The sequence below is a fragment of the Narcine bancroftii genome, chromosome 1 (assembly GCF_036971445.1).
Source record: "Narcine bancroftii isolate sNarBan1 chromosome 1, sNarBan1.hap1, whole genome shotgun sequence".
Classification (NCBI taxonomy): Eukaryota; Metazoa; Chordata; class Chondrichthyes; order Torpediniformes; family Narcinidae; genus Narcine; species Narcine bancroftii.
In genome coordinates this window covers 189,789,867-189,806,630 of record NC_091469.1, presented here as the reverse complement: position 1 = coordinate 189,806,630, position 16,764 = coordinate 189,789,867, and the positions used below count along the sequence as shown (strand labels likewise).

General features: G+C 37.3%; 1 protein-coding gene across 6 annotated transcripts in view; it reads right to left on the bottom strand.

Moving 5' to 3' along the window:
* The window catches only part of LOC138736238 (nucleus accumbens-associated protein 2), an 88,382-nt gene that overhangs the window by 30,777 nt on the left and 40,841 nt on the right, over positions 1-16,764 (bottom strand). For 5 of the 6 annotated variants that reach the window (XM_069885414.1, XM_069885432.1, XM_069885403.1 and 2 more), the window contains 2 exons: positions 5,552-5,628; positions 4,472-5,377 (listed from right to left, as the gene is read on the bottom strand). In XM_069885414.1, coding sequence (XP_069741515.1) covers positions 4,472-5,327 — 856 coding nt within the window. In that variant the 5' untranslated portion in view covers positions 5,328-5,377; positions 5,552-5,628. Of the gene's footprint in view, positions 1-4,471; positions 5,378-5,551; positions 5,629-6,640; positions 6,661-16,764 lie in introns of those variants that run through there. The other variant, XM_069885451.1, reaches the window with a different exon arrangement.

The window sequence follows — 16,764 nt, the reverse complement described above, 5'->3', positions numbered from 1 at the left end:
CCTTTTTCCTGGAGCAACAAAAGGAACTCTGGAATTCAATCATCCAGCAACCCCATGCAATCAGCAATAACATAGAAATAAGAGCAAATAAAAATCTAAATAAACATTTAAAACTGAAAAGTAAATGTTCTCCGAAGCAACACAAATTCTTGGTGAAGATGGGAGCGAACAATCAGCCAGCAGAGAGCCCCAGTTGTGCCCTGCCCATAGCAGCTGTTTAAATAAAGTTGTCTTTGAATAAAATGGTGCTGCCGAGGATGAAGAGCTGGCCAATGCCGCTTGTGCAGGTCTCCCGAAGTGTCTTCCTATCCCTGCCTAGTAAGAGTCATTATCTTTATTAGTAAATTACTAAGTATATTAGTAAGGCTTTATCTGTAAAATTGTGGGAGGGGCAGGGTCATTAAGATGGCAGATCGATTAGCGCCACACTTACAAAGGCAGCACCGAGGTTCAAATTATGTAAATTACAGAATTAGCTGATTAAAGTGAACTTTATATAATTAAGGACTACAATACGGATTTTTTTTCAAATTACTTTAAATTTTGCACTGTCTTTTGTTTTTTTAAACTATTTATTCTTAATGTAAGTACATTAGTTAGCCATTATACGAGTGACTCTCAGGCAATTGGAAAATTTCCATATCCGGCATCTGCAATCCCCATAGGTGCCGGATATTGGGGATTTAACTGTACCAAGAAGATTGGTTTAAGATGAGTGGAGGGAAGTTCAAAGATGTCAAAGTTAAGTTTTTTTCCCCCCACTCAGAGTGGTGGAGGAGGCTGGTACATGGATGTAAGAAAAATAGGTTATGTATGTGAGGAAGAAAAAAAGTAGATTGTTATGGTGTACTGTACATTTCCATATTGTGGGCTGAAGAGCTTGTACAGTGCTGCAGTGTTCTATGTTCTAATTCTACAGGGCCTTAGTGATACCACATTTGGATTATCATGCAAGTTTTGTTTGCTCATCTAAGAAAGGATAATATTCCCAATGAGGGTGCACAGCAAAGAATCAATAGACTGATTCCAGGGATAGCAAGTTTTTTTTTAATTCAAGGGAAGATCCAGATCATTTTCTTTATAAATTAGAAAAATGAAGAGATTTAATTGAAACTGGCTTGAAAGTTGATGCAGTTGTTTCCTCTGCTCGAGGCGTATTGTTCCGGTGAACAGAATTTCAAAATACAGTACAAAGCAATTTAGATTGAGATAAATTTAATCATAGAGGGTGATGTGCATATTTAAAGCACTGTGGAGGCTCAATTATAACGTCCATTCAAAACAAAAATCAAAAGATTTCAGGAAATCAAGGGTTATGGATATAGTGAATCTTCAATGCCATTTTCCAACACTATGAACTTAATGACTGGTAGCACAGGTTTGAAGAGACAGCTGGCCTCTTCCTGCTTCTATTTCCTGTTCTTGTGCATTTATTGTATATTGAAAAATATTGATTTAATTAAGTATCTAAATTTTTAAAGAAATTGACTTTAAGGGATAACATAGCTATTTGCAAACACATGTACTGTCAAGGAACTGCTCAGGGATCAGCGTTGAAACTCTAAATTATTTAGTTTCCATTAGAACCAAGAATATGGAGGCTAATACAATGAACTGGACATAAAATTAGACACACAGGTGATTAGAACAGTTGTCAAATTATATACATGATTAATTAAAATTTAATAGGAATATCTAAAAACTGCACAATGAAAATTGAACAAATTTTCAAATGGCCAAAGGTCAAATTGAAAAAAGTTGTAGGAATGCTAATACACTAAATTCAAAGAGTCCAATGACTGCAAGTTGCCAAATCATATAGGCAAATCTGCCAATGCAAATCAGAGGAAGGCTTGCTTTTACTTCACAGTATTAAAGATTATTGTGAGTAAAACACTTTATTCCATTCAGGTCATAGCAATGCAGACAGACACGAGTCATGGAAAAATTGTAAAGAGTTGCAGCATTAATCTTAATTCTCAAAGGACTCAGAAGAAATGGGCAAAACTAAATTAGACTTTTGGTTTAGAAGGGACAAGAATTACCTTGGTGAAAGTTCGAGGTGAAAACCATGAAAAGCAATGTTAAGGTTAATATCAAGAAATTCCTTAATGACTGACACACAAAATATATTTATGCATCCAACAGTGGGTGCAAAGTCCTGGGATCATTCAAGAAATATGTCAAGTCAGAAATCAGAAACAAGGTGGAAAACAAATTGAATGGCTTTGTAAATGTGCTGCATAGATTCTCAATTTCAGAAGTTTAAATTATGGAATATTATTTGGACTTTCAAAGCCTTTACATATTTTGCCTCACAATATCCAAATCAGCCTCCTTCCTTTTCAACATCAAAGATGGACCTTCACTATTCTGCTTGGTATATCAATTGCAAAGAAAAAAAGATTTCTCCCTCCAATTTGACTTCAGTTTAACCTGTTGTTAAATCACTGCCTTAAATATATATATCTATATTTATTGCTTTATTTAGCTCCAAACTATCCCCATTTATGGCAAAATTTCAATATTCAGCTTTGACCAAGTCTACTTTGATGGGTGTTACTTCCACAATTCACAATAAACACAAGGTTATAGACTTCTGGAAGGGGGGCAGAGGTCGCATCCCAGTCAGCATCAACAATGCTGAGGTGGAGATGGTAGATAGCTTTAAGCTTTTAGGAATAAACATCTCCAGAAATGATCCTCATCAATGCAATAAGTAAACACACCTCAGAAATCTGAGAAAATGTGGCCCACATCTGTATCCCCTAATAACATTTACAGGTGCTCCACTGAAAGCATCCTATTGGGGTGTATCACTGCATGGTATGGAAAGTGCTCCACCCAAGACCACAAGAGACAGCAGAGGATTGAGAATGTGGCTCAGGCCATCACATATTCCCTCCTCCCCTCCATATATAAAAACTCCTGCTGCCTTGGAAAAGGAGACAACGTATTAAAAGGCTCATCGCACCCCAGCCTCACATGCTTCAACAGTTACAGTCAAGATGATTGACAAGCACAAGATCACATACCACCAGATTTAAAGACAGTTTTTTCTTCACTTTTGACAGACGCCTAAATTAACCCCAATATAATAAAATTATGTTGCCTTTGGTTCATACCAAGTGATCTCTCTAACTCTGCATTGTCTTGTATTACGTACAAGATGTCTATTGCGAAACAATCTTTATCACTGTTTCTTGGCATACTTCAACTAGTTCTTGCAGAGTTGACATCAAAAGCACTTCTGCTCACAGGATTGAAATCCAAAACACATCCATTAGTCCCAGATCTACAAGCCTTTCTATACTTCCATCTACAAAATTAAAATCAATGAAGTTTTATATTTTAAACAAAGCTTAATTTTCAATACAATTTTGCTTTAATTATGTATTGTACAGAATTAGAATGCAGAATAGATCACTTAACCATTCTGGCACCACTTCAAATGATGTTTCTCTTCACCCATTTCATTTAACTCTCAGTTTGTCTTTGTGGTATCTATCCTTTCTTTATGTTTGGCTGAATCCTTCAACTCTAATGCTTAATTTCACCAAATTTAGTAAACTTAATGCCTTAGTGATTTGGGCAAAATAATAACAAAAATAAATGTTGCAATTCCAATTAACATTCCTTTATAAGTCTCAGCATATTTTTAAATTTCCACTTCATTAGTTTCTTAGGCAGTTAAATTTTCTATTCTTGCTTCTCACGTCAAAGTGTATTCTGAATGTACATTATATCAAGTACAGTTATCTGTCAAGTCCTTATCTAGTGCTATGCCAATCTGAATTTGTTCTCTGCGCATTTCAACTGCATAATAGCAGAGAATGAAATTACTTCTCCCTTAAAGCAAAATAGTGATTTTTATTAATATAAAATCAGACAGACATTACAGGTACACAATCTTTTATCCGGACATGTAAAATCCAGAAAGCTCCAAAGATTGGCTTTTTTTTTCCTGGTGCTGGCACAGCGGAGGAGGAGGGGAGGAGAGGGAGGGGGAAGGGGAGCGGAGGGGAGAAGCGCAACTAGGTTGGGCGAGGCGGGAGAGAGAGGCGACAGCGTGACTTAGGTGGGCGGGGGGGAGAGACGCCAGGACGACTAAAAGGGGATGGATACAGCAGCACAATTCGGGTGGGCTTAAATCTGGGCCAGCTGGCTTTTGTTCTGAAATCTGGAAAATTCCAAAATTCGGAACACACTGTCGTGTACCCCCCCCACCACAAGGGCTCTGGGTAAAGGATTGTGTACCTGTATACATCTGAAACTTATCAAATTCTAACTGAATATTCGATTTTCCACATACAATTGCCTCTTTACTAGAAGAAATTTTATTCATTTTGCCTATCTGTATCCTTTGACCACATTATCCCTGTATTCCATCTCAGGTTTGCAATTATAGGTCATTCAACTAGAAGATATGAGAAAGTACAAATTAGCAACAAACAGTGTCAATATTTCATACCAGGGTATCCTGTTGATGCCTTGATATACATCTGTCCATACTGATCTTCAGCCATGGTATCATATGCTTCATCTTCATCTTCCTCCTCTTCATTATTATAAGAAGTTGGACTGTCTGTTGTCTGATTACTACTTCCCCCTGGACTTGTGCGTTCTGCTGGAGCATAGTTTACTGGCTGTACAAAGGTTGTTGTACCCCACATTCCAGGATAGGAAACTCTAGGTAACTTCAAAGGAGTTGCATAGTTTTGGTTACTAGCACTCTCTCGCTGACTAGTCTCCAGTGAGCGCTTTGTTGTCAGGCCATGAACGCCAGGTGCCATCAGGTCTGGTTCACAGTGCTCACTCTTCACACGGGAAAGCAGTGGAATGGGCAAAGCTGGAGATACAACGGTTAAGGTGGCAGGTGGCTGGAAGGGGCAAGGGCTTTGCGGCTCTGAGCCAGCATCTTCAATGGAGGTTGTCTGTGAGTCACAATGCGGGGAACTCACTTTGAATGTCAGTTCTGTCCCTTTCTCGACAATACGCTGTATTTGCAAGAACCCTGCTGTGTACATCACTACGAGCTGCTCACTAGCTGCCATGGTAAGTTTGCCAGTGTAACAGAAGGAAAGGATCTGCTGAAAGGAGGCTGGTGGCACTGAGGCAGGTAACTCAAATGCATTTTTGCTGTTACCACTGAATAAATCTCGGAAATAGAGGCTGTTGGCAGCCAACACTGCTCTATGTGCCTTGAAGGCTTGACCTTTGACTACAATGGAGACATCACAAAATAATCCCATTAACCGCTGCTCATTCAGACATCCCAGAACGTTGTTCCCAAAATTCGGAATTTCAAGATGGAGGATCTGAGCCATAGTAAAAGTGAAGTTCTAGTTCTTGACGATCACAACAGCAGCATCAAAATCTGTAAATAAAGGGTTGGGAAAATAAGGGGGAAAATAGAAAATGGCAAAGAGAAAAAAATCAACAGGTCAATGCTGATACTACACCACAGTTTAAAAGACAAGAAAAACCCCTCAAAATCTTGCAAATTTGTTTCAATACTGAAGACATTTCAAACCTTGGCAACACAAATTACCTGTTTTTTTTTGAAGGATGAAATTCCTTCCTTCGCCAGCTCAATCTGTACAAGTCAAGACCCTGTACTGCTGTGCTCTGAAAGTAAATGAGCAGGACAGCTATTAATATTCAGGCTGTACACTTGAATGAATGAACCTTTTGACTGATACACCAAATTCCAACCAGATTAGAAATGAGTCTTCGAAACATAAGTTCTGTGAACTTGTTGCTAATGTGAAGCTTTGGACTGGTACAAGCTGTAGTTTTATGACTCACTGCAATGGATGGCAACAGGCACAGTTTACACGCCTTGCTATTTAGCAATGCCTAGGAAAATGTGTTAGTTTTGAATTATGCATGTACCCGAGAGCTTCTACTGCAGTATGGTCATTAAAGCCATTAACAATACAAAATCATTCCATGTATTCAGTACAAACTAAAGACTTACTTTTAATGGTATAAAATACAACAGTTAATAGTATTACATCTAACATTTTGATAGTTCATCTTTAGATGAATCAAAGATTATTGGCTGTGTTGCACCTTTTTGGTATTAACAGACAGAGCAGGTGGCCATTTCAACACATGCATGTCTGCAGGTATCAGACGCCTGTCAGACAGCAAGCTGTCAAAGAAAAATGGTAAATTTAAAAATCACGGTGCAAAAGCACAAGTTAAAAGTGTAAACTTCATTATGACAGTGAAAAATACAATAAAGATTAACAAATTAAGCTATTTCACTTTCATGTTCTTGCAGAGGTATCCAATTACACTTTAGCAGTTTCCCCATAACCCTTTCCCCCTCCCCTTTTCAAGAATATATCCAAGTAATTTTTGAATATGCATCCAGCATTATTTTAAGAGGATACCTCAAGTTGCATCATGAACATTTATCTCTCCTGCTTTTCCACCAATTATTTTTAGCTGTGATTGTTAATAGTTAGCAACGACATTTTCACCCTATTTACTATTTCAGAATGTATCAAAATTTTGGATAATTCAATTGCATTTCCTCTAAATTTACTTAAAACTAAATGGATTTAAAACATCACACTGCATTAAACTGCTTATATAAAATGCTATAACACAGAAAACAAGCCATTCAGACCTTCTCGTTTGCGCCAACCATCATTCCCATTGACCTGTTCCCATTTCATAACCCTATAGACCTTTCCCATCCATGTATCTATCCAATTTATTCTTAAAATTTAAGATCGAGTCCACATTCACCACATCACATGGCAGCTCAATCCACACTCCCACCATGATGAGTGAAGAACTTTCCCCTAATGTTCCCTCTAAGCCTTTCCCCTTTCATCTTAAAACTATGACCTCTCATATTGGTCTCCCTCAATCTAAGTGGAAAAATCCTACTCCTATCCACTGTCTGTACTTCCCATAATCTTGTTACCCTCTATCAAATCTCCCCTCATTCTTCTTCACTCCAAGGAATAATCCTAACCTGTTTAATTATTCCCTGTAGCTCAACTCCTGATGGCCCAACAATATCCCAGTAAATCTTCTCTGCACTCTTTCAATCTTACTAGTATCATTCCTGTAATTGGGGAACCAGAACTGCACACAATATTCCAAATTTGGCCTCACCAATGTCTTAAAACAACTTTAACATAATATCCCAACTGCCTCAATAACTGTACTTCGATTTATCAACGGCGAAGATGCCACAAGATTTCTTTACAACCCTGTCCACCTCCGACACCAACTTGAGGGAAATGTGTATCTGTATTCCCAGATTTCTATTTCCTCCACACTCCTCAGTGTCCTATGATTTACTATGTCCTACCTTAGTTTGCTCTTCCAAAATGCAACACCTCACAATTATCTGCATTAAACTCCATTTGCCATATTTGGCTCATTCTCCCAGGTGGTCCAGATCCTTCTGCAAGCTTTGATAACCTTCCTCACTGTCCACAACGCTTCCTATCTTTGCATAATCAGCAAACTTGCTGAACCAATTGACCAAGTTATCATCCAGATCACTGATATAGACAACAAACAATTGTCCCAACACATATCCCTGAGGCACACTGCTAGTCATAGCCCTCCAGTCTTAGAAGCAACTATCCACTACCATTCTGTTTTCTCCCATACAGCCAAATTTCAAATCCAGTTTACAACCTCTCCATGGATACCTATTGTCTGAACCTTCCGAACTAACATCCCATGTGAGACCTTGTCAAAGAGTTTACTAAAGTCAATGTAAACATCCACAGCCTTTCCTTCATGTACCTTTTTGGTAACCTCCTCAAAAAACTCTACAAGATTTGTTGGACACGACCTCCCACGCAAAAGTCATGCTGACTGTCCTTAATAAACCCATGGCTGTCCAAATATCCTAAACTCAGAACTCCTTCCAATAATTTACCTACTACTGATATCCAGGCTGTAATTTCCAGTTTAATTTTGGAGTTTTCTTTAAACAACAAAACAACACAAGCTACCTTCAAATCTTCTGGCTCCTCACTCATGACTAAGCACATTTTTAATGTATCTGCCAGGGCTTCAGCAATAGCTACACTAGTCTCCCTCAGATCAGAGGGAATATCATATCCAGCCTGGGGGATTTATCTACCTTTATTTGCTATAAAGTAGTAAGCACTTCCTCCTCTTTAATCTCTACATGTTCCATGATGCTTCTGATTGTTTCCTTCCTTCCTTTTGCACTATGCCAGTTTCCTGAGTAAATATTGATGCAAAAAAACTGTTTAAGATCTCGCCTATTACGTGTGGCTCCACACAGGTGACAACTCTGATCTTCTAGGGGACCAATTTTGTCCTTTACTTTTAAAAATTTTTTTTAATATACTTGTAGAAACCCTTCAGGTTTAACTTCATATTATCTGCTAAAGCAACCTCATGTCTTCTTTTTGCCTTCCCAATTTCCTTCTTGAGTATTTTCTTGCATTTTCTGTACTCTTCAAGTACCTCATTAGCTCTTTGTTGCCTATACTTGCTATATACCTCTCTTCTTAATCAGATCGCTAATATCCCTTGAAAATCAGGATTCTCTATGTCTGTTAACTTTGCCTTTAATCCTAACAGGAACATGCAAACTCTGCACTCTCAAAATTTTGCTTTTGAAGGCCATCCACTTACTTAAACCCTTGACAGAAAACAACATACCCCAATCCACTCTTCCTTGATCCTTTCTGATTTCCACAAAATTTGCCTTCCTCCAATTTAGAATCCCAACATGAGAACCAAACTTATCCTTTTTCATAAAAAAAACCTGAACTAATGACATTATGGTCACTGAACCGAAAATGTTCGCCCAAACAAACATCTGTCACCTGATCTCTCTTCTTCCCTAATAGATCAAGTACTGGATCCTCTCTCATCGGTATCTCTACATATTGATTTAGAAAACTTTCCTGAACACATTTCACAAACTCCAAGCCACCCACCCCTTTCACAGCATGGGAGTCCCAGTCAATATTTGGAAATTTAATATCTCCCACTATCACAACTTTCTGCTTCTTACATTGGTCTCTCTCTCTCTCTCTCTCTCTCTCTATAGATTTGCTCCTCCAATTCTCTCTGACTATTGTGTGGTCACACACCCTTTTCTGTGCCTCAACTCCTCCCATATGGCCTCTGTAGACAAACCCTCCTGGCTGTCCAGACTTCACACAGCTGAGCTATTTTCCCTGACTAGCAATGCCACTCCTCCCCTTTCATCCCTCCCCCTCTATCATGCCTGAAGCAACAGAACCCCAATCCTGCCCCTCCTGCAACCAAGTCTCACTAATAGCAATAATGCTGTAATCCCACATATCAATCTATGCCCTAAGATCATCAGCCTTTTAAACAATACTCCTTGCATTAAAATAAATACACCTCAGAAAATTTCCATCATGTACAAATCTTTGATTTCTGTCTATACATGCAGTCCTCACATGACCTGTATCCTCTTTCTAAATGCTCTAACATTCTGGTTCTCCTCCCCCTGCCACATCTAGTTTAAACCCATTGGGACAAGTCGAATAAACCTATCTGCAAAGATATTAATCCCCTTCCAGTTCAGGTGCAATCCATCCCATTGGTACAGATCCCACCTTCTCTGGAACAGAGCTCAGTGTTCTAGAACCTGGAACCCTCCCTACCAATCCATGTCCTCAGCCTTGTGTTAAGCTGCCTTATCCTATTTTAAACTCTCCAGCACGTGGCACGGGATGCAATCCTGAGACCACTTCCCTGGAGGGTCCTCTTCTTCAAGTTAGCACCTAACTCTATGAACTCTCCTTGCAGGATCTTCTCACCCTTGCTACATGGACCACGACATCTGGCTGATCACCCTCCCACTTAAGAATATCGTGAACCTTGATCTGAAATATCCCAGACCCTGGCACCAAGGAAGCAACATGCCATCCAGTATTCACGATCTTCTCCACGGAACGTCTCATCTATCATCCCCCTTAGAAGTATCCAAAACTGTATAATTGTGGCAAATATTATAGATTAACTTTTAATCCTAGAAGAAGCACGCACCTTTGAAATAAATAGTATGTCTAAACTCAAGAGGCCTACATGGATCAAGCCTGGCTACCAAACAGAACTTAAGACGTGACATTTTGGTAAAAACATTGAGTTAGATCTGATTAGGGGTTGCCATCCCAGTTCAGTACTTTATCCAGGCCATGGTCAGTTTGGCATTCTACCAAATATTGCAGATATGCTCAGATGGGAGATTCTCTGCTTATCACTAATTGATAGAATTGAAACTGTCCAAATGAATGTTTTTCCCAGACTGCTTTTTTAAAATTCCAGTCTTTCCTGGTAGTTCCTATGTGACAAATTGATATTAATCATATATAGCATCTAGCAACACAGTTAGGAAAAGGGTTTGAGTTTTTTTTTCTTTACTATTTTCTTCTTTCCTTTTTCTTAAAAACAGATTTTTTTTCTAAAAAACTATATACTCTTTAGAATATGAATTATGGATATGAATTATGGATATGATTTACAATTTATGTTAGAGTTATATGGAATGTCTCATTTAGTTTGTATAACTGTCCATATTATCTTATTAAATTGTACCTTTTTTGTTTGTACAAGGTTTTTAATTAAAATTGATAAAAAAATATTTTTAAAAAGAAATTGATATCAAGATTCATATGGCAAAATTAAAAAACGAGTTAGACTTAAGACTTTATTATCATCAAAACAAAAAGGGGGCCTTAATTTGCCCAACATTAAATATCACTATTGGGCAGCACAGCTGAGGACCTTGATAACATGGATAACAAAGGATATGGAAATAGGTTGGATGAGTATAGATCAAAATTCATGCTCCAGTATTTCTCTGGAAGGGCTACCATTCCTAAGCCAAGCAAATTGGATGAAATTAAAAACAGATAATGAATGGATTAAATTCTTAATGAAAACTTGGTTGGCCATTAGAAAACAACTAAACCCTTTTTACTCTATATCCAGAGCATTAAAAATAGTAGCTATCCCAGAATTCCTTCCTAGAAAAGTAGATAACGGTTTTTGAAAATGGGCAGATAAAGAGCTAACTATTGTGGATCAGAATTTTTGTGAGGAGACTTTAAAATCATATGAATATCTTCATAAAGAATTTAATTTGTCAGGGGTGCATTTTTTTTCAGATTTCTTCAAGTGCAGCACTACTTACAGATATGGAGATTGGAGCAGATACATAAAATACCATCTACACTAGAAAAGATTTTCATGCTGACTATGGAGGAAGTGATAAAGAATAACCTGAGAGCTCACTTATACAGATGGATTCAAGATAACATAACATTATGGAAATAAAACAGAAATGGGAATTAGAAATGAATATTTGTATTACAGATGAAATGTGGGAAACAAGTTAACAAGTAGCCCTACCTGGAGGGAGTTTGAATGGAAAATTAAAATAAGAGTATTTAAGATTCCTCAGATGTTGGTGAGATACAGTTGCACCTCAGAATTATGCTGGAGAGAAAGTGGGAAGATTGGCAATCATATCCATATTTTTTGGGGCTGTCCCAAACTATATCAATTTTGGAGAGATGTTCAGGTGGAAATTAAGCAAATCATAGGGGAAGACCTACATTTGGAGCCAGCATATTTTATATTGGGAGTGACTCCAGATGATATAGATATCGAAAACCAGACATGGTTATTTGGGGTTTTGCTGTTGATCGCAAAGATGATTACAGTATTATGGAGAAATTTAAAACCACCAACTGTCCAACAATGGAGAGAAAGATTAAAAAGTGTATATTTGATGGAAAGTATAACAGCTAAACTCCAACTAAGGAGTGGTCACCAGTAATACTAGTTACCGAGACTGATTAAAGATATAACTTCCACGTAATCTCATTGGTGGGAAAGAGTTTGACCAGTGCACTCTATATGTAATTGGAACAATGTATACAGCTGAGATTGTGATTGCATAGAAGTGTATATACTGCGATGACACAGTGATAAATTCAATATTTACTCTTTTTTCTTTGGCTTGGCTTCGCGGACGAAGATTTATGGAGGGGGTAAATGTCCACGTCAGCTGCAGGCTCGTTTGTGGCTGACAAGTCCGATGCGGGACAGGCAGGCACGGTTGCAGCGGTTGCAGGGGAAAATTGGTTGGTTGGGGTTAGGTGTTGGGTTTTTCCTCCTTTGCCTTTTGTCAGTGAGGTGGGTTCTGCAGTCTTCTTTAAAGGAGGTTGCTGCCCGCCAAACTGTGAGGCGCCAAGATGCACGGTTTGAGGTGATATCAGCCCACTGGCGGTGGTCAATGTGGCAGGCACCAAGAGATTTCTTTAGGCAGTCCTTGTACCTTTTCTTTGGTGCACCTCTGTCACGGTGGCCAGTGGAGAGCTCGCCATATAACACGATCTTGGGAGGGCGATGGTCCTCCATTCTGGAGACGTGACCCACCCAGCGCAGCTGGATCTTCAGCAGCGTTGACTCGATGCTGTCGACCTCTGCCATCTCGAGTACTTTGACGTTATTTACTCTGACCCTCTCCTATTTAAGCTCAAAAGTGTCACAATGGGCATATAAAGGAGTGTATGGTTAAGTATATAGGTGACTGCAGATTGTTTAGAATAAATAGGGTGCCCAAATCTATGATGCTTTTAGGAACGAAACTTGAATGTGCTGTATACATCTGTTATGTGATTATGTATTTTGTTTGTCTGCTCACATGATATGACCACATATGGAAACAAAGGTTAAATTAATTTCTTTTTACCAAATTCTAAAAAACCCAGAAAGGAAATACTTGGACTGGAAATAAAAATTGAGATTTGCCTTTCTATAGAATTAGAAAGTTTAAAACTATTACAGCATCTGTAAAGCCCTGGAAATTGGTCCATAATACTTTCAAATGGAACCCAAGATGACACACATCCCTTTTGTATCATCCCTTCCCACCTTTAGGAGATACAAGCAGTCTTTCCACATGAAGAGGCAATTCAATTGCATCACTTTTAATCGAGTACATTGCATTCTGTAGTCAAGTGGTCTAATCGACATCAAAAATAAACAAACTGTTTTGTAGAGCATCTCTCTGCAGTCCAAGGGTTCTTGTCAACTATTACATTAATCTCATCCCACTCCTATTTTGATGGATTTTTGAACCCCAACACTGATCCCACCAAGTCCACACCCTCCATCTCAGCACCTTGCAGACCATAGGCCAATAATGAATTCAATAAATTTGGACAAAATTGGCTAGTTTTGTGTTCTCTCTCTAAATTCCAACTTCTTTTGAGCAGGAACTGGAAAACCTGCCTCACAGCCCCAGTAAACCAAGTTCAATGCTTTTTTTTTTGCTGTACATGTATGGAGCTTGCATAAGTTTCCTCTAGCTCCTCCAGTTTCCTCATGCATCCTGAAGTTGTGCTTGTTGTTTGGTTAATTGGCAACTGCAAGTTATCCCTCTTGTAGGTGGGGAATAGGGGAAAAAAAACCCGTAGTGGAGCTAATGGACAGAGAAAATTGGCAAATGTGAGTTTGATAGATGGGATTTCTCTTTGAGCTTCCACCAACTAGATGAGCTAAATGGCTTCCTGTGTCATGAGAAAATGAGAAATAACTGCCTCAACTTACAAACTCAAGTCTAACTCAGATCCAATAATGCTACCAGAATCAAGTTTGATGCCAGCAAATTGTGACATGTATGGTGATCAGAGAAAAGATTAAAAAATGAAATTTGTTTGCGATCTTCAAAAATATCCTAAGGAGGACTTTAAATGGAAGAGTGCAATCTCGGCATGTACAAGTTAAAAGAAAGAAAATCTAAGGAGATAGAGATTACTATTTCTACGGCTTACAATTTATAAAAATAAATGCATACAAACTCTCCATGACTCAACTATTTAACCATAATATTCAATTATTCTAATTTTTATATTTATATATTCTGCCTATGTGCTATGTCTGCCTGTGTGCTTGCAGTGTGTTGCACAGAGGACCAAAGAAAACTTTCATTGGGTTGTACTTATACAATCGAAAGACAAACAACTTGAACACATGTTGAATTGTGTAAGGTGTTACCAAGACCAGGCTATGTGGCCCATAGTAGGAAATAGATTGGTCTTGGTCTCAGTTTCCATTTGTCCAGTCACATTAAATTGCATTCTGGTCTTCTATCTGAAATTTTAAAAATAAACAAATCTCTTGTATATTTGTATCCTAGAACTGCAACATTATGTAGAAAAGCTTTCTCCAATCAAACTTAAAGGTAAAGGTTTCTAATGTTTTTGGTTTTAATCTAAAATTCCATCTTCATGGAAATCAAGCACAGTTGTTGAAATCTGCTTCCCCAAAAGTAAGCTCATCATGAACTATACATAAGTATTTAAAAAAATTCTTCATTCAGTAATTCTGGAGGAAGTTTATTTTACATGACTGAAAAAAGGGACTGAAATGAGTACCCAAACACATGTATTCATTTTTACTAAAGAGAGTCAATTCACCAGCATTCCAAAATTAGTTCACAAAACAAAATGAATCCAATGATGAAGAGTCCAAGGGATGCCTTATATGTAATTTTTTTTTGTTACACAGTATCTGGAATCAGCTTTGCATCTCAGGAAATTGCACTGAATGAAACTATGTGCAATGTCTTGCAACCTGTAATTTCAAGAAACTCCTTGGACATCTGAATAGCCAGCCAAATTGCAAATGATCTTCACACAACAATATCAAAGCAGTGGTTTGGTTAGCAATTTTTCTCCTTCACTGTTGTTATGCTCTAACTACAATCCAAGGCATAAATTACATGCTTTTGTAATCTTAATGGCAAAGAAAAGCAAGGAGCACAATTGAAACTGAAACAGTTCATAGCAAGATTCCTTTGACGAAAGAGTAGTGTGTGAGATACTCTTAATTTTCAGTAATCAAAACTGAATTTTCCTTGCTTATCTGCATTCCTGTGGCCCCTTGAATGGCCTGTTAAAGTGATCATGTTCAAATCTGATTAAAAGGAATTAGTTATTGTACTTGCCATTACAGTATACAATAGTTCTGTAGACTAGGTCATTTTAACTTTATGTTTAAATACCTGGTTTTACCAGTGCAAATTGAAGTGATAGGATCTTAATAGTGAAGCTGATTATATATTATAGTTAATTTTAATTTGATGGAAACCCTTGAATTTTTTCAACACAAATAATGAACAAATGATAAAGGTTATAAAAGTAACTATTATATAGACAAAAGTATAGTTTCCCCAATTGTACTCAATATATTTAAAATATATGTAAGCTCTGACGGTGAATGAATCTGTATGTATAGGGGGAAGGAGGGAGGGAGGGTCTATTTTGTTTTTGAGTTTGTAAGAAAAAAGTTTAATATGTCACTTCGCATATTTTTGGGAAAATTTTTTTTAAAAAGTGCTAAACAAATGGAAATAAAGGCTTCAAGTATAGCCTCAATAAAACTAATATGAAACATTATTTTATTGTTTCTGCCTGTATCACAGAATTTTGTGCAGAATAGAATGCCTTTACATAATTTTTAAGAAGCATGTTTTTAGTACAACTGTTTGGAAAATTATATACATATTTTTGTATACCCTCAACTCCATTATCTCATATTCTATCCAATGAAGTGGTATGAACAAATATTTGTTCCTAAAAATGGTTCAACTTAATACAATACAACATAATGACTCAGGAGACTGATTTCCTAAAGTTAGCTCTAAAATGAGTCAAAAAGCAACTAGTATCAGTGAATCAGATTGTCACTTTCATCGCTTCATTACCATTAATGGTTATACAGCCTAGCATTTTATAAGCAAATCAGTCTGAGTCAGCAATAGTCGACATGAGAGCATCAGGACAGAGTGCCCATTTATCCAGCATTGAATGTTGTGAAAACAGACTTTGGCTGGGACATGTGCCATGTACACATTTCCCCCTTTGTGCTCCATTGCAGATCGTTTTTGTCTGCCAGTTTTCACAATTACTACTCAAGACATGTTGCAAAAAACATTTCCCCTTCAATGCCTTTCCTTTTCTCAAACTATGCAGTGGTCAGCAATGCTGGGAACTGAGCTCCAAACCAAGGTTAAGTTGTAATCTACAATACAAAGAATATAAAGCAGACTAAAAACAAAGTTCATGCTGAATTAAGAAAATTATAGATTTTTCAATTGTGCAAATTATATATTGAAGCAGAAATTTACAAGTATTAATGACTGACATACATTTAGTAACTTAAATGATGAAAATAACTTGTATAAAAATCAGCTTTACATGATTCACCGCCAGAGCTCCATGCGAGAATTAACATGCGAGTTCTGAGCAAGTAACATCTACAATTGTATTTGGTTAGAGATCAATTCGACCAGTTGAATAATTATGAAGACTAAAATAACTTAAACATCTCCAAATCTTAAAATCAGCAAGACCAATGTATTTTGACACTGTTAAATTAATTTGCAATTACAGCATTGAGTAATTTGGGGTACTTCAATGAACAATGCCACATCAATAGAAGTACAGCAAAAAAAGAAATTACTGATGGGAAAGGCATAAGGTTTTCCTTTAAGACCAAATTAAATTAGAAGATTAAAAAATGGTTTAATAGCAATTCAAATTATGAAATATCACACATACTATAATAATTCAAATAATTAGTCACTTCATCTTGATCATTCTAAAAAGATCCATTAAAAATAAGATACAGTATTTACTAGTGAGCAGATTTTGAAAGGAATAAAGGTGACAAACATAAGCACATAATTGTATGATG